This window comes from Anguilla rostrata, chromosome 13, assembly GCF_018555375.3.
Source record: "Anguilla rostrata isolate EN2019 chromosome 13, ASM1855537v3, whole genome shotgun sequence".
Classification (NCBI taxonomy): domain Eukaryota; kingdom Metazoa; phylum Chordata; class Actinopteri; order Anguilliformes; family Anguillidae; genus Anguilla; species Anguilla rostrata.
In genome coordinates this window covers 34,025,526-34,049,524 of record NC_057945.1, presented here as the reverse complement: position 1 = coordinate 34,049,524, position 23,999 = coordinate 34,025,526, and the positions used below count along the sequence as shown (strand labels likewise).

Sequence of the window (23,999 nt, the reverse complement as noted above, 5' to 3'; positions counted from 1 at the left end):
GCGTGAGTTATAAATTGGGTGAAATGCTAATTGTCGTTTTCGTTGAATATATGTTGAGGTTCAGTGCTAGATAAATATGAGACATACTTTACAATGTTTTGAAAGACAATTATGAGTAATATTCATTTGAGTTATTTCCCTTCAGGTCCTCACTGTTTTTTAGTCGGTGAATAGAGGCTTTTAGCCAAGTAACTTACAAAAGTGCATTTCACATGGTAAGCAAACTCCAAGAAAGCTCAACATGGGTACAGTGACAAATCATATGTGCCACTGTCACACAGTTCTTGCGTAAATCTGCGAGAGGGAGAGGATTTGTTTATTATTTTTATGTATTTTATTCCTTTTTTTTGTTGTTGTTATTGAAACATTGCGGTTTGGTTCGAAAAGGATGGGGGACAACATTTTAGATGTTTGCAAAAAACTGGCCAATGAATCTCCCTGGCAGACTGAGGGAGGCCGTTCCGCCATCGCGAAAGAATGTTCCGGAAGCTCAAATGGACGGGACACCTCTGGGGGGTCGATGCTGATCAGAGAGCTTCTTCTGCAGGACCCTAGACCAGCTACAGTAGTTCAGACAAGATACTACAAGGGGCTTGTACAAGTGGCTGCGTTGTGTGGTACAAGTCACAAGGTGTTATACCTGAATCAGGAATCGGGTTGTTAATATTAAGTTACCCTTTAAACAATCACAGTGTTGCCAGCAGCATTCCTGTGTGTTGCCTTTAAGCACCTGTGAGCAGTAGTTATAGCTTAATCACTTCGGAGTCATAAACTTTGTCCTGGGGGTGTCCCTCCATCTGTGCCAGGGACCTTTGATCTTTGAATGGGATAAAAACCGAGCACACCTCGAGCCTTCCACGAAAACAAAAAAAATCATAGGATTGGCTTAAAAGCACGGTTTACTGCACACAAGGAAGAGTTCTTCAAGGGGCTGGAATTCCATCCTATCGATCATTGAGCTGGTGGACTTCAACCCCCTGGCTTTAAATGAGCAGGAAGTCTTGATATTTGCTCTCCTCTATGTGAGGAAAATGGATGCCTAGGACATGAATAGGAACCAGGGAAGACCCTCAGGGCTGAAGAACCGAAGAGGGCAATAAGGAAGAAACCATAGTAAGGTAATGTCTCTGTGACAAAAGGTTTTTGTTTTTCTTTTTGTCTATGGTGCCAACATTTTTAATCTGAAGAAATTGCAAGGATATGGGTCATAGCTACAGAGCTATGTCCATTTGCAGCTGATGGCACTCACCAGTTCACCTGTGTACTCAAGGAAATTTGGTGTTGTCAGATTTCGCAGTTGGTTCATTTCTGGCTGGGGGAAACAGATGAAAAATAAAGGTGTACTGGCCTTCAGTTTTCAGTGGCTTAGCTGAGTTCAGCAGTTAGTCTTTAAGTACAGAGGGATGGAAGAAGCCGTCTTTCTTTAAGCCGGCAGTTTTTGTATCTTAGCTGAGTAATGGCCAGTTTTACCGTAATTCTGTCTGCTTTAAGTCCAGATAAAGGCCCAGTTTTCTGTGTCTCGTCTGTGGCTTATTTTGTTACTGTATCCTGAGGAAAAAATAATGCAAGTATAGAATGATCTTTTGATCAAAATATACCACATACAGTAGAGAAGAAAAAACTTTATAATGCAAGTTTGTGTACTATGTTAATTACTTTGTTTTTTGTGCTATATATGTATAAATGATTACCATTTCAAAGAGGTCAAACTGTTTTTTTTTACACTGAAATGTTCTTGCCTCGGTTCATGTTGCCAGGTAGAGATTGACAAAACAGAAAATAGGTGATTTTTCCAGATTTTACAACTGACAATCATGTTGAAAAATTATCTGTTCCAGGCTGTAAATGTTGATGCCATGAGTGCCTTGTGTCTGTGTGCCTAAAATGTAGGACTCTGTGCTTTCTCTGCAGTTCTGTATAGGCAAAGTGAATGTCAGACAGGACTGCCTTTTGGGCAGTATAGTATTGTTTACTGGCGTTTTCAAACCTGGAATTGTAAAAATGTAAATGTATACATTTTTCATTATAGCTGGGGATGCATATTGCGCTTTAAAATTAAATGTTTACATTAAATAGCACATTTTTAATATGTAAGCAGTGCAATATAAATACAGTAACTACAATGCTCGAAATAAAAATGTCAGTGGAGCTTTCATTGCACCTAAATTAATTTATTTGTCAATTGTGCTAAACAAACCTTGTTTACTGTAGTATATATCAATTTGAATTAAACAATATGTGTCCAGGTATTTCAAATTATAGCAAGAACACTACATATTTATATCATTGCTTATGTTTTCCAGAGGCCTTCTGTTCCACTCCCTATAAAGATATACCCCTGTGTTTTCCCTGTTTCATCATTATTGGCTATTTTTGTTTTCTGACCTGAAATAGTGATGTCTTACTCACTGGTGTCTAATTCACTGGTGCATTTGTGGTTGATTAAATTAAATTTAACTTGATGATTGTGATAACAGTTGAGATGTAGCTTTTCGTGGCAATTAAGTAAAATTTTAAGTTCAGTTTCTGTGATATTAAAATGCAGCTTGTTTGGTAATTTAAAGTGGTAACCCAGGAAAGGTGTTTGGCTGAACTTTGTGTTTCGGGTCACGGAATGAATATACATCTATGAACACATTCCCTGGGGTTCATGACAAAATGCTTGAAAAGTCCTGTGAGGTGAATTACTTCAGCTTTTTATAATGTGAATATTTTTCCTAAAACTGCATTGGCTGTGTTGTGAATTGCCAGGTCAGTGTGATTTGGTTGTGTAGAGACAGGAGTGGGACAATGTTTGAGTCAAAGCTTATTTCTTAAATGTAGACTGCATGTTTATATTACATATCAAGATGTATAAAACCAAAAGAATCATTAACCACAAGTGGCTCAATGGGTAAAGGTCTGTAGCAGCCAAGCTCTTGGTCCGCCTTCTTCCTGGAGTTGGAATTTACAAAGCAATAAATGGAAGATAAAACTAATAATAATATTATATGAAATTCCATTGGGAGTGTCGTAACAGGTATGTGCTAAATAATAACGTCTAGGCTAATTTCCTTTTTGATAATATTTGGCTCTGGGGCATTGACACCAGATTAACACTCGATGCTTTAAATAAATTAATTACATAGAAAAACATGTACATTTCTTATCCAAAACCAGTGGACATTCTCATCACTAATTACTATTACAACCATAACTATTCTGTGAACAGTGGAGAAAAAACATGGAATAAATATAATTATTTTACTATTAATAATGAATGTTTACTTTTATTATTTTTTATTTCTAGTATTAGGGAGCAAAGATTAACATCTGAAGTGCTTAATTTCAGAAGGATAGTAAACTACAATTTTCTTTACACAACCATTGAAAATATGGTTTATGTTTTAAATTTAGCATGTCTCTTGCACACTTATTTTATTATCTTATTTTTCATGGGGTGACATAGCTCAGGAGGTAAGGGTGGTTGTCTGGCAGTCGGAGGGTTGCTGGTTCGATCACCTGCCCTGGGCGTGTCAAAGTGTCCCTGAACAAGACACCTAACCCCCAATTGCTCCCAATGAGTTGATTGGTACCTTGCATGGCAGCCTTTCACCGTTGGTGTGTGAGTGTGAGTGTGAGTGTGAGTGTGTGTGTGTGTGTGAATGGGTGAATGAGAGGCATCAATTGTAAAGCGCTTTGGATAAAAGCGCTATATAAATGCAGTCCATTTACCATATTTATTTTTGCCACAAGCCCAAGTAAGACTGTAATTGATTAATTCAGGGTAAATATTGACTGAGCCTCTTAAGTCTGAATTCCTGTCGTGCCATTTCTTTGAAATTTTGCCACGGTGAAAATATTTATAATACAAGAACAACTGGAGTATACACAAAAAACATGAAGATCAATCAAGATAACAGGATCTGAAATTCTTGTATTATGAAAAATAAGTGTGAAAATGACCTTTTTCAATGTAGTTTCTTGTCCACATACCAGCAATATATATATATATATATACAATTGCAAATGTGTAAAAATGTATTAAATATATAAACGCGTAATGTGAAATATCTGTATTATTAGCTGATATTACTATATTTTACAATTGGTTAAGTATGGTGAGAAGTGAAAACAGTCTCCAAACAAACAGGAGTCTGTTGTAACCATGGCAGTTTAACCCCATGGCTTCTAGTGGCATGCTCAACTCGGACATTCAGTGCTCCTGCAACCAAACTATGAGTGGAAACAACAAACTCTGAAATGTGATAACTGTCTGGTTAACCCTTTTCAATGTGAATACAGACAGACAAACTCCAGCTTTATTGGTAGATGATACGAGAAAACTATACCTATAAGTTTTCTAAGTTTATAAGTGCACATAATTGGACAATAGTGTCTATCTGGGAATTCATAAAAATATTATTTAAACACCAAAAATTTGTATTCTGTCATAGCAACAAGATAAAGCCAACAATAGCCATGAAGCTATGTCAATACAGTGGTGAGAAACACTACTAGCTGAATAGCAAAGTAAATGAGAGGAATTCCACGCCATCTCTTTTAAAATTCAGTGGATATTTGTTGTTTTGAACAACCCGTTTGAGAAGTAAGCACCCAAATAGAAAACAGGGATAGGAATTTAGATCGGCCACAAAACTCCACTTGCTTTTTACTCTGTTGCAACTCATATCAGTTAATTACAGTTTGATTGATAATGCTTTCATTGAGTTGAGGACAATGTACACAAAAAGTGTAATGAAAAATATCTCATGAAAAATCAGCATTGTATATTTTACAAGTATGGAGATAAGTGAAAACAGACTCTGAATACAAATTTAAAGATTTAATCCAAATCCAGTTTAATACACTGCTATAGACTTGCCATCTCACAAAATCCATTGAAATCAAGTTAAGACTTTAAGACTTGTTTGCTTTCATAATGGAAAGGGTTGACCTGTCCATTCCCTTGGTTCAATGATGCACAAGGTACTACTGGGTTACTGACTGTGATACTGACTGCTACACTCTACACTGCAGGTTGACTCCACTAATATTCCAGTATGTATACGAGCAATGGGACCCATCTTTTTGCTTCAAGTGAGGATGGAGAGTCAATTCGGTCCAGGTAGGTCTGATGTTAATGCATATATATATGACTAACTGTCCACACTGCCACCATTGCCGAGGTACTTATTTTAGGTATTTAGTATGTTTTTTTAAAAACAATTTTTTATTATTTAACATTATTTATTGTCAAGGTTATGGCTCATTTATTTTGTTGAATTATTATATTAATATAACATGTACAGTAGTTTAATGCAGTTTATTTGTACACATTGAAAACAACACACCAACATACTGTGGGTTAAGATACATATTCCAAGAAACAGTGTAATAAAGTAATAATAATAAATGTGCAGGTGAGGTTAGAAACCTGAAAGGGCTTGTGAGCGAACCTCATCTGAAAACAAACAAACAAAAAAAACAAGGTAATAATAATAATAATAATAATAATAATAATAATAATAATAATAATAATAATTGTGTAAAAAAGTATGTGTTTGTGGTCTGCAAATGCAGTTTCTACAGTAGTGTAGAAACTGAAAAAGATGTAGAAGAAAATTGCATTTCGAGAACTAGAACTAATATGTTCTCTAACTTATACTCTGCACTCTATTAATGGGTAAATTATGTATTGACATGGTAAGTTAAATGACATGGGTTTAATTAAATGATCCCAATCAAATAAAGTGTACACCTTATTATAATTCTGAAGCTCTTTACACCAATAGTCCTGTTGATGTATGATTTTGTTTGTCTTAAGCTTTACAAACAAAATACCAGCAACTGATAGCAGATCATTCCTATGAACAGCAAAATAGAAATATATTTTATGTATTTAAAGCCATGTTTTATTAAAAATGCAGAGTGCTTCCCATGTATAAACTATGGAACTGTATTCCAAGTATTATGGATAGTCATACTGATGGATAGTTCTCACGGGGGTGGCCTTTTGATTAGTATATACTATAAAAGCTATTCAGTTGAAGGAATAATGGTGTTCAACCCAGTCATAATGGCAGTAATCCCCATGATGCTCATGAAGTCTGCTTGCTGGGGTGTGTCTGTGTATTTCAGTGGCTTCTCACTGGACGAAACGTCTTCACAGAGGTCCAGTTTATCGAGACCCAGCGGCAAAGCCATATACTGTGAGTACCACGTCTCAACAGGTCATACACAGGAAAGCAAATACCACATGCAGAGGCAATTACAGTGAGAGTTACAATCTGTCATTTACAACTGACAGGTACAATGAGCACTATACTTAACTGGGTCATATACAGTGAGCACTGCCCTTAGCCAAACAAACGCTGCATTACATAGGGTTTTTCTTACTTAATGTTTTGTCTACTTGAAAGGAGCCTCACCATATGATCAGAGACAAATAAACTGAATTACACAGTAATTTAGCGGGGTGCTAAAAAAAAATGTGTCGTAGGAGAAATTCCTTTGTGTTATCTTTGATCTTAAATGTAATAATCATGATATGACAATATATCCTCTGGTAATTCAGCAATGATGTTGTCTGCTCTAGCTGTGCATGCAGCTGAGTGATCACTGTTAGCATAGCCCCATTAATTGTTGTTGTCTGCTCTAGCTGTGCATGCAGCTGAGTGATCACTGTTAGCATAGCCCCAATAATTGTTGTTCCTCACACGGGGTGTGACTTCGCGGTTCAGTGCAGAGGAAGGGGTACGCCGAGACCATGATTAAACAGCCGAGGAACGTCCAGTACAGAGTGGAGGTAAGACTTGTAACCCTAACCTTAACCTTAACCCTGACCATTACTGCTATCCCCTCTCAGTGTGGTACTAACTGCTGTACTACATATTTCAGAAAATCCAATCTTTGGCGGTACTTAATTCTCCTCTCTAGGGTTGTAAAAAAAGAAGGAATGTTTTGATAGTGTCCTCACAGCTGCAATTTTTTTTATCCCTTGCTGAAATATGGTTATTATTTTCTGCTTTCTGCCAAAGAGCATTTTCACCTACCTTTCTCTTGAATGTACTAGGTATCATGAGTAAGTCATTCGTACAACTATTTTACAGGCCTACCAACTGAAACAGCATGCTTAATATAACTGAAATGGTAACATAAATGTAACTTCAGAGAAAATATTTTTGATGAACGTTTCTAGAAAGATAAGTATGTTCCCAATGAACTACTTCCCTAGATGTCCCTTTACCATTATTAAGTAATATAATTTTGTTCTCAAATAACAATGTCACAATATTTAACCAGCGGATAAAACTTGAAATACCTAAGGCCATTTCTTACTGTTTAATTCTAGAAGTTTGATTTCACAATTTTCAGTGAATCTTTCCGCCCCTAGCACCTCTTTACCTGCGAGGTTGACGGCCGGGACGTCCGCGATCTGGAAGACTGCGTAGAGCAGCTGAAGGTCCTGGATGCCAGGGGCAGGGTGTGGGGGCAGGACATGGTGCTGGAGGTACAGGACAGGAGCCTGCTCCTCACCGACATCGAGACTAAGGTGGGCACAATCTACAAGACTGCAATTCTGTGTGAGGCTGATTCACCTATGATTCTGCCTTTTGTACCTCCTTGTATTAAGGATTATGATAATATTTGAAAAGGTATTATTACTTGGAATAATAATAATAATAACAACAATAGTCTTATTGTTATTATTGTTGTTGTTGTGATTAATAATAGTAAAAATACTCATTCATTTCACCATGTTTGTTAAATAAAGGTTATTTCTGATGCAAATGAATAGAAAAAAAATATATTTCATTTTTTTCATTTTTTACTGCTTGGAGAGAAGACTATGATCTTTTCTTTTTGCAAACACATCAGCCACATTTTCATTCATTCATGTCAGCATGTTAGTTAATGAAATTGATTCTTCATGATAAATGGCTCCAAAAATATTTTGAATCATTTATTTCTAAATGGGTGTTGAATATATATGATTTCTGATCCATCTGGATATATATATATATATATATATATATATGGAACGTAAGACTATCCTGTTTTTAAAATTATGTCATTCATAATTAAGATTAATGACATATTTATGCATCCATTTAATCAAGGGTCTATAATAAAGCTGATTTTGGATCCATCTGAATAGAAAAAACATGAATTTAGAATTTTTCAATTTTTCACTTTTCACACGTAAGACTATGGTCTTTTCTTCTTTTGTTCATTTTTAAAGAATTTAATTTTTCATCATAATTAACATTGGCCACAACATTCATTCATTTATATCACCATGGTTGAACAATAAAGGCAACTTTTGATCTAGCTGTAACCCTAACCCTAGCTCAAACCCTAACCCTAACCCTAACCCTAGCTGTAACCCTAACCCTAACCCTAACCTTAGCTGTAACCCTAACCCTAACCCTAACCCTAGCTGTAACCCTAACCCTAACCCTAGCTGTAACCCTAACCCTAACCCTAACCTTAGCTGTAACCCTAACCCTAACCCTAGCTGTAACCCTAACCCTAACCCTAACCTTAGCTGTAACCCTAACCCTAACCCTAACCTTAGCTGTAACCCTAACCCTAACCCTAGCTGTAACCCTAACCCTAACCCTAACCCTAGCTGTAACCCTAACCCTAACCACCTTGTAACTAGCTGTAACCTGCGTAACCCTAACCTAACCTAGCTGTAACCCTAACCCTAACCTAACCTAGCTGTAACTCAACCTAGCTGAACCTAACCCTAACCCTAGCTGTAACCCTAACCCTAACCCTAACCTAGCTGTAACCCTAACCCTAACCTACCTAGCTGTAACCCTAACCCTAACCCTAGCTGTAACGCCTAACCCTAACCTGCCTTAGCTGTAACCCTAACCCTAACCCTAACCTAGCTGTAACCCTAACCCTACCACTAGCTGTAACCCTAACCCTAACCCTAACCTAGCTGTAACCCTAACCCTAACCTAACGCTGTAACCCTAACCCAACCAGCTGTAACACCTAACCTAACCTAGCTACCTAACCTAACCTGCGTAACCTAACCCTAACCTAACCCTACCTTAACCCCTACCTAACCAACGTACCTAACCTAAACCAGCTTAACCCTAACCCTAACCCTAACCTACTAGCTGTAACCCTAACCCTAACCCTAACCCTAGCGTAACCCTAACCCTAACCCTAGCTGTAACCCTAACCAACCCTAACCTAGTGTAACCAACCCTAACCTAACCTAGCTGTACCTAACCCTACCCTAGCCCCTAACCCTAACCCTAACCTACAGTAACCCTAACCCTAACCTACCTGCTAACCCTAACCTAACCTAGCTGTACCCTAACCCTAACCTAACCGCGTACCAACCTAACCCTAACCCTAGCTGTAACCCTACCTAACCCTAACCCTAGCTGTAACCACTAACCTAACCTAGCTGTAACCCTAACCTAACCTAGCGTACCCTAACCACTAACCTAGCTGTACCTAACCCTAACCCTTAGCTGTAACCCTAACCCTAACCTACTGTAACCTAACCCTAACCCTACTGCGTAACCCTACCCTAACCCTAACCTAGCTGTAACCTAACCAACCCTAACCCTAGCTGTAACCCTAACCCTAACCTACCCTAGCTGTAACCTAACCCTAACCCAACCTAGCTGTAACCTAACCCTAACCCTAGCTGTAACCCTAACCCTAACCCTACCCTAGCTGAACCCTAACCCTAACCCTACTTTAACCCTACCCTACCCTAACCTAGCTGTAAACCTAACCTAACAAACCACGTAACCCTAACCCTACCCTAACCCTAACTAGCTGTAACCCTAACCCAACCTACCTAGCTGTAACCAACCCTAACCCTAGCTGTAACCCTACCTAACCCTAACCTAGCTGAACCTACCCTAACCCTAACCTAGCTGTAACCTAACCCTAACCACTAGCACCTAAACCCTAACCTAGCTGTAACCCTACCCTAACCGGGGGGGGGGGGGGGGGGGGGGGGGGGAAAAAAAAAAAAAAAAAAAAAAAAAAAAAAAAAAAAAAAAAAAAAAAAAAAAAAAAAAAAAAAAAAAAAAAAAAAAAAAAAAAAAAAACCCCAACCTTAGCGTAACCCTAACCTAACCCTACAACCACTAACCCTAACCCTAACCCTAGCGTAACCCACCCTAACCCTAATTAGCTGTAACCCTAACCCTAACCTAACTTAGCTGAACCCTAACCCTAACCACCTAGCTGTAACCTAACCCTAACCCTAACCTAGCTGTAACCCTAACCCTAACCTAACCCTAGCTGTAACCCTAACCTAACCCTAACCTAGCTGTAACCCTAACCCTAACCCTAACCCTAGCTGTAACCCTAACCACAACCCTACTGTAACCACCCACCTAGCACCAACTACCACTAACCACCACCCACCAGCTGTAACTAACCAACTGTTAACCACCCTAACCCTAGGTAACTAACCTAACCTACCCTACTAACTAACCTACCTAGGTAACTACCCACCACTAGCTAACCTAACCCTAACCTAACCTTAGCTGTAACCCTAACCCTAACCCTAACCTAGCTGTAACCACCTAACCCTAACCCTAGCTGTAACCTACCCTAACCCTAACCCTAGCTGTAACCTAACCCTAACCCTAACCTGCTGTAACCCTAACCTAACCCTCTAGCTGTAACCCTAACCCTAACCCTAACCTAGCTGTAACCCTAACCCTACCCTAACCCTAACCCTAGCTCTAACACTAACCCTACCTAACCTAGCTGTAACCCCTAACCTAACCTAGCTGTAACCTAACCCTAACCTAACCCTAGCTGTACCCTAACCCTAACCTAACCTTAGCTGTAACCCTAACCCTAACCCTAGCTGTAACCCTAACCCTAACCTAGCTGCTAACCCTAACCCTAACCTACTGTAACTAACCCTAACCCTAACCCTACCTACTGACCTAACCTAACCCTAACCTAGCTGTAACCCTAACCCTAACCCTAACCCTAGCTGTAACCCTAACCCTAACCCTAACCTTAGCTGTAACCTTAACCCTAACCCTAGCTGTAACCTAACCCTAACCTAGCTGTAACCCTAACCCTAACCCTAACCTAGCTGTAACCTAACCCTAACCTAGCTGTAACCCTAACCCTAACCCTATAGCTGTAACCCTAACCCTAACCTCTAGCTGTAACCTAACCTAACCTACTGTAACCCTAACCCTAAGCCTAGCTGTAATCCTAACTCTAACCCAAACTACAGCTGTAACCCTAACCCTAACTCTAACCTTAGCTGTAACCCTAACCCTAACCCTAACCCTAGCTGTAACCCTACCTAACCCTAACCTAGCTGTAACCTAACCCTAACCCTAACCTAGCTGTAACCTAACCTAAACCTAACCCTAGCTGTAACCCTAACCCTAACCACCTAGCTGTAACCCTAACCTAACCCTAACCTAGCTGTAACCCTAACCTCCTAGCTGTAACCTAACCCTAGCTTAACCTACTAACCCTAACCCTAACCCTAGCTGTAACCCTAACCCTAACCTACTGCTAACCTCACTAGCTGTAACCTACCTAACCTTAGCTGACCCTAACCCTAACCTACTAGCTGTAACCCTAACCCTAACCCTAACCTAGCTGTAACCCTAACCCTAACCCTAACCTAGCTGTAACCTAACCCTAACCCTAACTGTAGCTGTAACCTACCTAATGCTGTACCCTAACCTACCTTGCTGAACAACTAAGTCCTAGCTGTAACACTAACTGAAGCCTAACCTAGCTGTCCTAACCCTATTACTAACACGTGTGATAAGTCCTACCTGACCTTGCTGAACCCAACTAACCCTAGCTGATACTAACACTCTTTCTATGCGTACCCTAACCTAAACTTAACCTAGCTGTAAACCCTAACCTAACCCTAACCTTAGCTGTAACCTACCTATCCACTGAGCTGTACCTCAACCTAACCTACAGCTGTAACCCTATCCTCATACCTCTATCTAGTGGTACTGCCTACCTGTAAGTATTGCTGATGCCACTACTAGCCTATGCATGTTGAACTTACTGTGCTTAATATTCCTCTCATGTACACATATGAGTATCTGCTATAGTTACTTATACTCATCTTTTACCTTTAACTAACACATAACTAACCTAGCATTTGTTTCAACTAATACTAATATGTCCTCATTACCTACTACCTATAAATTTCTGACCATCTTTCAATGCTACAATCTATGTTTTGCTATGTAGCTAACTCTAACTACATTGTAAACACATACGTTTGTTTCATTTCTGCATCAACAATTATAGTCTATGTGTTCACATAAATAGCAAACAATTTTCACTTTTTCAGGGAATTTTATTTTGACATAACTAGATTACTTTCTGTTTTTATGGATTATTTTTCATTTATTACATAACACATATACATGTGTTTTTTCCATGGTTATTCATTAAGATATTTCTTCATCTAGAATAACTTTCAATATTTTTAAAAAAACTTTTCTGATCATTAAGACATGCAGAACATTTTGCAAATACATTTACAAACATTTTCATATTAATACCATAAAATTTCATTCATATGTTATTTAAAGAATTTTTGATCCATTAATAACTTTTCAGATTCATTTTGACATCAGATTATCTTTTCATAAATGGTTCTTCATTTAAAAAGTGATTTCATAAAGAATCTCCATCAATGTTGAAATTTAAAAATGGAAAAAAAAAAAATACATATTTAGAATTTTGAATTTTTTCACCTTTTGGACATAAGATATAAGTCTTTTGTTTTTGCAAATGGATAAAAACTGATTTTAAATAATAAATTACATCAATCACATTTTATTCAGTTTTTTTCATGGTTCTTAAATAATGGTGATTTCAGATCCATCTGCATAGAAAGAACAGATTTAGAATTTACAAATGTTACACTTTTGAATGGAATACTATAGTCTTTGGTTTCTGAACCTAAATAACATATATTTAGGATTTTACATTTTTTTACTTTTTGGATGTAAGCGTATTGTTTTATTTGTTGATTTTCATCAACAAACAAAACATGATTTCAGAGAAACGCATTTTTCATGATAAATGGCTTAAAGAAATTTTCTTTTCATTTATTTCCCCTTAAATGCTTAAAGCTAATTTTTTATCCATAAATTTAGAATTTTTAGATTTTTTCATTTCTTGGACATGAGATGTGCTTCTGATTGTCAATGAAATTGATTCTTCATGTAAATGATTGCACCAAAAGAAATTCTAAATAGTTTGTGTATTTTTTTAAAGACTCTAGTCCTACATTCAAAAAGTGAAAAAGAAATAAGAATATCTTTGTTTTGTTTTTTGTTTTTTTTTCAGTTGCACTGGGGGAATTACGGTATATAGCTACTGTAGCATTTTAGAGTATGGAACATTTGTAGCTACTCACAGAATGTCTTCTCTCTCCCTGAAATCATTTGTCCTGCTTTCACACTCATCCATCCATTCTTTTTGTGCTTTCCTTCACTTCCGGGGGTTCAGGAGGAGCTCGAGTCCCTTCCACTGGCCAGCATCACTGAGACAAAGGCCCTGTTGGACACGTGCATCTACAACTCCATGCTGGCCCTCACGGTACAGGAGCGCTCCAAAGGGATGACCAACATCTTCCTGTTCCAGTGTGAGGAAGTGAGGGTGAGGTGGCTTTCAAAACCTTTTTACTGCATCCACCTCCAGCCAAGCTACACTCCAACCTAGAGGTGGAGTGAATCCAGGTTCAGAAAGTAAAAGAACCCCCCGGTATTTCGCTTCAATCAAAATGTGTTAATTTGCACAATTCTTAAGCCAGGAGGTGAAGCTGATTGGTGAAATCAGCTGAGTTCATGAGTGGAAGAAACACATGGCAGGACATTTACTTTCTGACCCCTGGACTTTCTTCCACTGAATCATAACCAACAAACACCGCTGACTAACTTGACCTTATGGCAGGTTTGGTAATGTGTGTAAGAGTTATATTCCAACATTGAATCTCAAACAGTGTAAATGGAGCAAGTGTGGAGTTTGAGGATAGTATTTTTGGAATTTGTGTATGAGTAAAGTTTTTTTTAAATCTCATTCTTTTGGCTTTCTGTGCTGCAGGCAGAACTCGTCAAAACTGACCTAGACAGAGCTATTAGACTCCGAATGATGGACGTGGGGGATACAAGGTACAGTCAAAACTATAGGAGTCTGTAGTACACCCACATTACATTTACTTTCGTAAAGATGCTCTTACTCTACACAGGGTGACTTGTTCATTATATTCTGGTATACTATCAATCTGTACTACCGGATACTTTTACTGGGGAAATTCATGTTAAGCTAATTTTTTAGGGGTACAATGGCAGTGCCCCAGCAGGTAATCACATCCACAGACTCAAAGTTAAAAGGCCAGTTCACTATCCATTATACTACACTGCCACCCATAGTGTATTACTGAGCTGGGTGGCAGCCCAGCATAGGAGACCAACTTTGCAATGCTTTGCAAGAGTGGCCTGTAAAAAAACATGACCTTCCGTACAGCAGGGGTGTCCAATCTTATCCGAAAAAAGGGAACGTTTTTTTTTTTTTTTTTTTACTGTGATCCAGTTACAGCAATTAGTTGAATAAGGTGTCAGAGTGTGCCAAACCTGCACCCAACACAGGCCCTTTCTGGACAGATTGAACACTCCCTGCTGTTCAGTGCACCCACAGGAGGAGCTAGTGGAGCAGTGAGTGACTTTCACACGGCTGTGGGAGGGACACAACACAACGTGAAGTCCCACACACTTACTGCCAGTGAAGCATCAGACAGGGTCTAATGCGGGATGGGCCAACACAATCTCATTTGGCATCGTCTTGCTTGAGTGACTAACACATCGTCAGGTCCACAGGTACACAGGTGTGACCAGGTAACTGTAGTCAGGTGGTGCGGAGGCTGGTTGGTCGCAGATATAGGCCATCTCTTTCGGTCAATCATTAAACTGTCTGAGCCGTCTGAACGTTTCAGATGTTGGGCGCTAGGTACTATTCAATCAGGAAAACGCCCACCATCGTTGGGCTGAATGGCCTGCCCTCGTCATTTTGTTCTGTTACGGTTATGGTATGTTTGTGCCCTCTTGATAAACGTCTAACATCCGCTCTGCTAGGAACCATGTGAATAATGCAGTCGGCCAGCCAGATTCTGGAAGTTCACACGGCTCGGAGCCACCCCTGTCAGATAGATGGAATGACCCAGATTACGGTGAGCTAATGACCAGAATTTTATGTTTTATTTTCTTCTTTAAGTTTTCCTGTGTCTGGCAAGGCAAGGTAAAAAAAAAAGCATTATAGATCAAGTCAGTCTGCTGGCAGTTCCACTATTTTGTACTACTACTGTATGTTATAATGAAGGAAGCAGGTTCCATTGAACTGTTTCATTGGGCAGTGCTTAGAAAATGTTTAAAATAATTGCAGAAAATTTCACTGAAGTTTAAAACTTAAAATATTCACTTTTTAAAATGTGGAACATGACAACACTCATACATCTCATATGTTTACTTAAAAAAAATACACTAAGAATACAGCTAATGCTGTTTGGGCTTTAGTTCTTCACTGCATGCTGGAGTGGAGTGCAGAACATTGGCAGATCCACAAAGGATACACAATTAAAAATACATTTACGAATTACTGGCTAAGGTGCAGCTATACCTGTGTAGTTAAAATGTAATTAATTTGGTAACGAGGTTATTACTGAGTAAGTCCAAAATGGGTAACAGTGAGCAACAGTGCATGGTATTCCTAATTACACAATGTGAAACAAGCCCAGCATCGTTACATCTCTCCTGCTAAAAGGAAATCATTCTATATCACTAAGACACATTGTGGAATTTACAGGCAAGGTTCATTTATGTATCAAGAAGACATGGCCTACAAGTTTAGGCACAAAATTAAAAAAATATTAATTAAGAATACTGCTAACTGTTGTTCCAAGTTACCTATGTTAGAGTTACTCAGTAATAATCTTGTTACCAAATGAGTTACAATTTAACTACACAGGTATAGCCGCAAAATTAGAAGTGTTATCGAAAATAATATGTTGAACTTTACGAGCGACTCTTCATTCTCAGACTTGTGTGATTGAGGTTATGGGTCTGAATAGCAGGTGAGCAGCTAAGAATATTTCAATTCCAGGTGATTAAATCGATAAAAATCAATAAATACAAAAGTAACCATATACAGTCATTGTTGGTAGCCCGTTGTATATAAGTGGAATAAACCCCTCCGGGCTGTCCCGGTTATTAGAAAATAATGTAGGCTACTTCGGTGGTAGTATGGGGTTACAGAAGAAATCATAGGACAGATGGACCGCGAACGTCGCTTTTCATCGCAGTGGGCTAATTTGCCTAATCTTCGCGGGACTTTAGACCGCGGTGGAAACGCAGACAACCATGGGCTGAAGGAACCTTTTAGTTCCTTGAAAAGTAGTTCCTGGGACTAAAAGTTCCGGGTACTTTTGGTGGAAACGCGGCTTAAAGTAGTTGTGTGTGTGTCCCCAGAGGAGGCCAGCCTCCCCCCTCCCAGGGAAGAACCAGAACCAGAGTATGATGAGGAACCCCAGGAGGAGCCCCCCCCACGGGTGTACACGGAGCTGGAGAGGAACGTGGTCAGTAGCCCCGTCAATCACAGCCCTGTCAATCACAGCCTCAATCTCATCGCAGCCTGCACGCCCACGCCGACTGACCTGCACATCCACTCTGCCGGTCCTAAGCATAATATACATACACACATGCAATTCTGCTCCTTTTTACCATTTAGAAATGATTTTACATCTCCAGACTCCAGCTCCAGTTAAAAACAATGTCTCAGGGAAATGTAAAACACTAATTTAGAGTATCACTACCCCCCTTCCCCCCAAAAAAAAAACATTAATGGGATATAGAAAATAAAAGACGAAAAATTACTTATAGGCTTCATTTATAGTTACCGATTGGCTGGTGACACAGATTTACATTCTGACAATGTTATGAAAAAATCGGAAAAACTTGAAATGTCACTGCAACTGCCAGATCTAAGCCGGCAACCTGTAACTCATAATGGTCCTGGGAGAGGATTGACCTGTTTCTTCACCCCTAGTTTCTGTGTGTGCTCCTGCAGGACATCTTGAACCACGTTCTGAACGACGTGGAACTGTTCATGGGCAGAGTGAGAGCACTCGTGGCTAAAGAGGATAAGAAAAAGAAGAAGATATTGATGATGAAGAAGAACAAGAAGAAAGGTGGACATTTAAAAATATTCCCATTTTCAAACTTTGCCTCTGTCAACTCAGCCGTGTAATCCACAACCATCAATCGGGGAAAGTGCCTACTAGAAAGTTTGCCAAGGTCAGGAATTAATTTAAGACCATGGGATGTATCACTGTAGAGAGTAGGGTAAGATACGTGAATATGCTTCATGCCTGTTTGCTTTCACTATCCTGGTAGTAGCCTAGCAGGGGTTGCTATCAACCCCTAGAGTGATGATTAAATCACCTACTCACCAGTCCCAGGACTGCACAAATATTAATACAAATGAACGTGCTGTACGATGAGCTTATTTGATATTTCTCATTAAATGCTGTAGGCCAAATGCTGTTACGATTAACAAGGACACAGGGGTGCTATGTCCTGGCTGCTGATGTAATTCGGGAGGATTAGATTTGTGAAAAGCATCAATCAATGCCTCTTTCGTTATGTATTTATTACTTCTGTCTCCTTCATTTTAAGCCACTGAGGATATGCCCCCCTCAGAGGAATTTGAAACCTGCCTACAGAAAGTTAAGTTTGGATTTAACCTGCTGGTAAGTGTCTAATGTCTGGCACAGATTTAATTGACAAATGTGGAATGTACATAAAAATTCAATGAAAAGGAGGAACTAATGTAATGTTTGCCCCCCCCCCCCTCCTAAGGACACCATCACACAAAACAAGTCCATACATAATTTAAATAACACATACTTATTCATCAATTTTAAAAAATGATACTAGCCGCAATGCAAGACACTACCGATTCCTAGCACAACATCAGGATGACCACATCAAAGGCCATGAAAAGATGCACAAGGTCACAGAATCAACATTTGCCACAAGATGGCTTCTTGCCCCAAGATCAGTGACATTCGCATTTAACTGCCGGTCTCTTTGCTGTGACAGGGGGTGCTAAATGGTGAGATCAGCAGTCCCAGCGCTCCCGAATTCACCCACATCTTCTTCTCCATCCTGGAGTTTGTAAGTTCCTGTTTAATTCAGCCCTTTCATCTACTTTTTAATTTGATTTTACGTACTCTACTGAAAAACGCCGACTAAGATATTATCTTTAGACCCATTAATAATGGATAATTAATAATGGCATTATGAAAGTGTTTCACACATTAATCTGCTGAGTCACAAAGTCAAACGAATCAAGATAAAGAATATTAGGCTCCATTTCATTGCGGCAGAACAATCAGCGATAACCAGTTTACAGTCCTAATGGGCCTCGAGACCCTGTCAGCCAGCAGATTATCAACATTCGGAGTGACGGTAGATTCAAATGACATCCAATAAATGACCACTACTCCTGACTTAATTACACATGAGCTTGAGTCCAATTAGAACTCATATTTTTTTTTTAGCACTGTGGTGAATTCTGTAAATCCATATGTATTTAATCTTCATTCCGGCATTGGAGTGACATTTAACCAACTGAATCAAAGCCACTGATTAGACTGGAACTTGAATGAACCATTGCACAAGGCATCAACCAATGGCTAGTCAACAGAATCATACATATTCAGGCATTAGCAGCTCTTATCCAGCGATTACTTACATAGCATTACATTGTCCTTTATACAGCGATTATCTAGCATCGGTAAGACCTGCTCAAGTACACGCAGTGTCACGACGACCTGGACCTTGTTCCATTCCTACACTGTGCTACTCGTCGATCATACCTGATCTCAGCACCAAATTGCCAGCTTTCCAAGTCTCAACCTCCTCGCTCCTCTTCCCCTTCTCTTTCCCCCAGTTGGTGCCACATGCCCCCCCTGACCTGCCCTCCTCCATCATCGCCCCTCTACTGACAGACCAGACCATCAAACTCCTCAGCGAGGAGGCCAACCAGGAGGAGGACCAGCTTTGGCAGTCCCTGGGCGACGCCTGGAATATTCCCAGGTGGGACGCGCCACAAAATGACAACCCATTCCAGCCTGGATCTGGCACTGCTGGGAACATCTGGGCACAGTCCTGGCATGTGTTGAAATCGGTATCTGCCAATGGGGCCTGTCCTGTAGGCATATTTTCATCTACAGCTTTGATCAATGCAAGAATAAGCATTGTACATATATAATGGATACAGTAGTGAACTGGAGAATCAGGTGCATTGCATGGTATATGACTCCCCCACCACATCCAACCTGGTCTTCTAAGTCATTATGCTTATGTATGGCTCCTTAACTAGCTGTTGTATTAGCGGTGGGGAAAAAAAAAACATAGCCAGTACACATCTGGGTTCTAAGGACACTGCAAGGTTTTCAGCAAGCATTTCTGGTGTTAAGCCATCCACTAAATGGTAATATAGCAGCCAAGCTGTCTGAAGGAAATGGAAATATTACATATTAAAGAGAATTATATTCATATAAAAATTTTTCTGCATACCGAATGTCACAATGTTAATTTTGGGAGAAATAAACTCAAGCAATGTCTCTGTCGCTCGTCTCAGCTCTAAATGGCCAGACGACGAGGATGAGGATGAAGTTCCGCCCTATTTCCCAGAGTTCGACGATGGTTGGGAGCCCCCCATGGTGGTCAAAGCTCCTCCAAAACCGAACCCGACCAATAACACCAAAAGTCAGCGGCCGCAGCCGCAGCCACAGCCGCCACCGCCACCGCCAACTGAGAGGGCGCCACAGAGAACCCAGCCTTCTCAGGTAGGACTTCACAAATACATGGCATGGACTCCAAGGTCCAGAGTTTCCCTGTCCCTGACATTTGAAGGGCTAAGGTAAAATGATCTGCTTGCTACGATTAGCTAGAGTGAGTGCTCTGAAGTAATGCACAGCACATGCAACAACGTTTTTGAATGAGATTCGAAAGTGAAATGTTTAACTGAAACACCTAATGTTAAATTACTTCATTTTTTTATAAATGTGAAGAAAGGTTGCATGAACAAAAATGACAAACTATTTTTTCTCTTTCCTCATCAAGTCTCCTGTTCCGTGGAACCCTCCAAAACCACGGTATGCTACAGTAAAAATCCTTACCCGCCAACTGTCAAATAATCTTTCATTGCCAGTACTCTGTAAATCCATGCATGCGTCAAATGAGACAAGGCGACTGGGACCTGAAATCCCCTCTGAACATGGACTACCTGATACAGTCTACTGCAGGGGTAGATGAACCCGGTCCTGGGGTGTCAGAGATCTTCCTGGCTTTTGCTCCATCCAAACCCATTACTACATAATTGTATGAATAATCAGGTTTATTGCACACACGTGACCGTTTGCTGGGCGGTACTCAACATTTCACATGAGCATTCAGGCTCAGACTCTTAATAGTCCATCAAGCTCATGAGGTCAAAATCAGATGGAACAAAAAAAAAAACCCAGAAACATCACTGGCTCTCCAGGACCAGTGTGGCCCACCCCTGGTCTACAGTATTTATTTGCGGATGTGTCTCTCTCATGAAACCTCAGTGAAATATGAGTGTGTACTTGTACTCGCAGGCCCAATGAGCCGCCGGCCCGTTACATGCGGGTGATGTACGACTTCGCGGCCAGGAACCGCCGAGAGCTGAGCATCATGAAGGACGACATGGTGCAGGTGAGCAAAGGGCACACATTCACCATGAGCCAGCTCCAGGATTTTGGTGGCCCTAAACGACAAACTTGACGGGGTGGGGATGGGGGTGGGGGGTGTCGAGGGGTTGGTGGTGGGCGGGCCGTTCTGAGCATGGACGACTTCCTGAAGTCCACAGCACTTATGGATGTGTCACTTTCATGGAACACCATCAAGTATCAGGTACCGGGGAGGTCTGCCATTGCTAAAAAAAACTTCTAAGCTCAAATTATGTGTCCCATATGGTCATTATTATGAGCATAAACAACTGAAAAGACTGTTTAAGCCAGCACCTGGCTCTGTGCAGGCCACTGTCTGGGTTAGTGATGCTGTGTTAAGCTAGCCGTATGAAGCAAGACTGCGATAATAGAAGACCTGGGCACTTCAGTTTTCTTCCATGAGCATTCATCGTCCCCCATTGATTGCAACAAAATTAAGGATCCTACAGGGTAGCGGTACCCCACCTGTGCCCCACAGATGATGCTATTCTGGTAAGTCCTGTGTCAACAGTCCTGTCCAATAGCAGGAGGATTCAGCTGTCCGCTGTGCAGAATCACTGAACGTAAAGACCACAGCTGCTGGGAATTTACGGGAGCCTGTTCTAACCGTTCCGTGTGGAAACGCGAGTGCTCGTGCTCGGGCATGAGCCGCGTCGTTTGTGCGCGCAGGTCCTGGACCAATCCAAGCAGTGGTGGAGAGTGCGTAACGCAGACGGGGAGGAGGGGTACGTGCCCCACAACGTGCTGGTGTCTGCGGCGGAGAAACAGGCGGACGAGGAGCCCAAGGTGAGAACGGGGAGAAGCTCTGCACCACGGGAAGAGATTAAAAGAGATTGTCTGCAACAACACCGTGTAGCTAACCGGGGAAACTGAAGGGGTGTATAACATCGCAAACCTAAAAGAGTACACTCTATTTCTATGCATGTTGATGCCTTAAGTTAGTTCCAATAGATCATCATATATCGCAACAAAATCATGGGTATGCTCATTTCTTCATTGCTAGCTGATGATAGCCAGCTAACTAACCACTATTACATGGCTCATTCACTGTCTTCGCTCGATCAGGTGAAGCGATTACAGTTGTCTGTTGGGGAGTTGTCTCTCCCCAACTAGGGGATGGTGTCACACTTACCTGAAGAGGAGTTCAAGAGGAGTTTCTCCAGCATGCTTTTCTTTCAAAGCTGTGTTTTTTTGCTTGTGTTTGTCTTGCCTTGTACATTTGGGGTGTCTGACATCTTGACCTCCCGTCAGGAGATGAACTCGCCTCCAACCTTGAACAAGAGATCCAAACCGGAGGAGGTGAAGGCCTGGCTGGAGTACAAGGAGTTTTCAAAAATGTAAGACACAGCGAAACATCTTCAGCACTGCAGACACTACTGAGACCAAGATAGCCACTGGAGTTATTAATCGCCATGACAGTTGCGATATGAAATATGCATGTGCAATCTGAGAAAAGCATGCAATTTCCTTTATAAATTCTCAATTGCCTTAATGACTGTACAATAACATGCAGCTTACTGTGTGTGGTTGACCCACCGTACAGTAGGTGTCTGCCAGTAACCCAGTGCACTGCCTAACTAATTGGTGTGTGTGTGTGTGTGTGTGTATGTGCGTGTGTGTGTTTCTGTGTGTGCGTGGTGTGTGTACATACGTGTGTGCATGTGGTGTGTGCGTGTGTGCGTGTGTAGTACGGTGCGCTGTCTGGGCGTGCTCAGTGGCTCCCTGCTCCTGGGCCTGACGCGGGAGGAGCTGAAGCAGATGTGCCCAGAGGAAGGGGGGCGGGTCTTCTTCCAGTTACAGAACGTGAAGAACTCCCTGGCGGTGAGTCTAGGATAATGCCGTGGCCTGAAGACTCATCTCTTCAGACTATACCTAGACTAACCACCACCACGCTGTATATTTCACTCTAAATCCACCCCCCACTTTTTCATGATACTTGTTACATGTTGCCCCATCCCAGCACTTTTTGGTAATTTGTATTTGTCCTAATACTGTAGCTTATTCTTCTGCCTAGTTGGCTTTGCAGAGGTTAGGTCTGAATAGTGTTCACTGTGTGAACTAAACTGCGTTCTTGGCTAGAAATAGCTGTACAAAATAAGTATTGTATCTTACTGAACCTGTGTTTAGTAGTTGTCTATGACCATGAAATGCACTTTCTGTACGTCGCTTTGGATAAAAGCATCTGCCAAATAAATGTAATGTAATGTAATGAAACGATGACCCGGAAACATGGCACAGGTCAAACACGGACGGCGCTGAAACTACATCCGTGGTTCCTTACCCTTTTCCTCTCGGGTTCTCCACAGCTGGCCAATGAGAACGGGAAAATCCGGTACAACTGACACCGGAAGGCACGGGAGACAGAGGAAGTAAAGGAAGAGGGAGGGGATAGATGCTAACAGATCAGAACAACACGCAAACAAAGGAAGAGGACAAGTTAGCAATGAATTATTCTGTTCCTGCCTTTATGACGTATTACTCAATATAACACAGATGTAAACTTTTGCACAGAATGCCAATATGCTACATTGCACCACCTGACAGAACGCTGCTTAGCTCTGGGAGGACTATTTAGAGTGTTTTACTGTTATAGATTTAGCAGTGGCACTGTCCTCACGGACTACACATTGACAAGCACAGTCTATTAACATATATAAACATATATTAACATATAAAAGATCACGTCAGTTATAGGATGATAACGTGTATGTAAGATGTATGTAAGTGTATTGCAAACATTGTCAGGAACACTGATTCTCTAGAGCCATTTTTCTCATGATTCAGTTGTTAATTCAGTTGTAAATTATTTCTACAAAATGGGTCTTGTGTTACCGCCTTCTTGTGTCAAAACTGAATTTATGCATTTGATTAGTTTGTGTTCATTTTGCTAATAATAAACCTGTGAAAGCACGCAACGCCCCCATTGACAGCTTACTGTTGGGTCAGGGAAAATAACTAAACCTCCACTTGTTTACTCGCACTAATTGTCTACCTCAACATGAAATCTAGTACGATCTTTCACTAATGAGTGGAAAAAAGTCATATATATATATTTTAAGTTATACTGCAGTTTTGATAGCGTGCATAGAACATTGTAAAGTCACTAAAAGCAATATGTTAACCGATCAAACAAAACTGTTATATAAATGTATTCACATTTCATTCTTATTGAAAACAGACAGTGAACAGTCCCACACAGCACA

The 23,999-nt window shown here is 40.6% G+C and overlaps 1 protein-coding gene across 1 annotated transcript; it reads left to right on the top strand.

Annotated features, from left to right (window-relative positions):
* Positions 1-11: 11 nt before the first annotated feature.
* On the top strand, positions 12-23,711 carry eps8l3a (EPS8 signaling adaptor L3a). The gene is made up of 20 exons (XM_064305493.1): positions 12-1,118; positions 5,020-5,107; positions 6,121-6,191; positions 6,723-6,787; positions 7,376-7,534; positions 13,494-13,643; positions 14,088-14,155; positions 15,116-15,210; positions 16,505-16,611; positions 17,103-17,223; positions 17,711-17,784; positions 18,137-18,211; positions 18,990-19,135; positions 19,683-19,890; positions 20,168-20,199; positions 20,686-20,782; positions 21,466-21,582; positions 22,048-22,133; positions 22,485-22,617; positions 23,103-23,711. Exons 2-20 carry the CDS (start codon positions 5,043-5,045, stop codon positions 23,136-23,138), a joined length of 1,905 nt encoding a protein of 634 aa, XP_064161563.1. The 5' UTR covers positions 12-1,118; positions 5,020-5,042; the 3' UTR covers positions 23,139-23,711.
* The last annotated feature ends 288 nt before the right edge of the window (positions 23,712-23,999 follow it).

Excerpts from the sequence above, each read along its gene's own strand:
- eps8l3a (XM_064305493.1), top strand. The coding sequence starts at position 5,043 with ATGTATACGAGCAATGGGACCCATCTTTTTGCTTCAAGTGAGGATGGA. Across the intron at positions 20,783-21,465 it reads TGAAGGACGACATGGTGCAG|GTCCTGGACCAATCCAAGCA; the intron begins GTGAGCAAAGGG and ends TTGTGCGCGCAG. Across the intron at positions 22,134-22,484 it reads TACAAGGAGTTTTCAAAAAT|TACGGTGCGCTGTCTGGGCG; the intron begins GTAAGACACAGC and ends GTGCGTGTGTAG.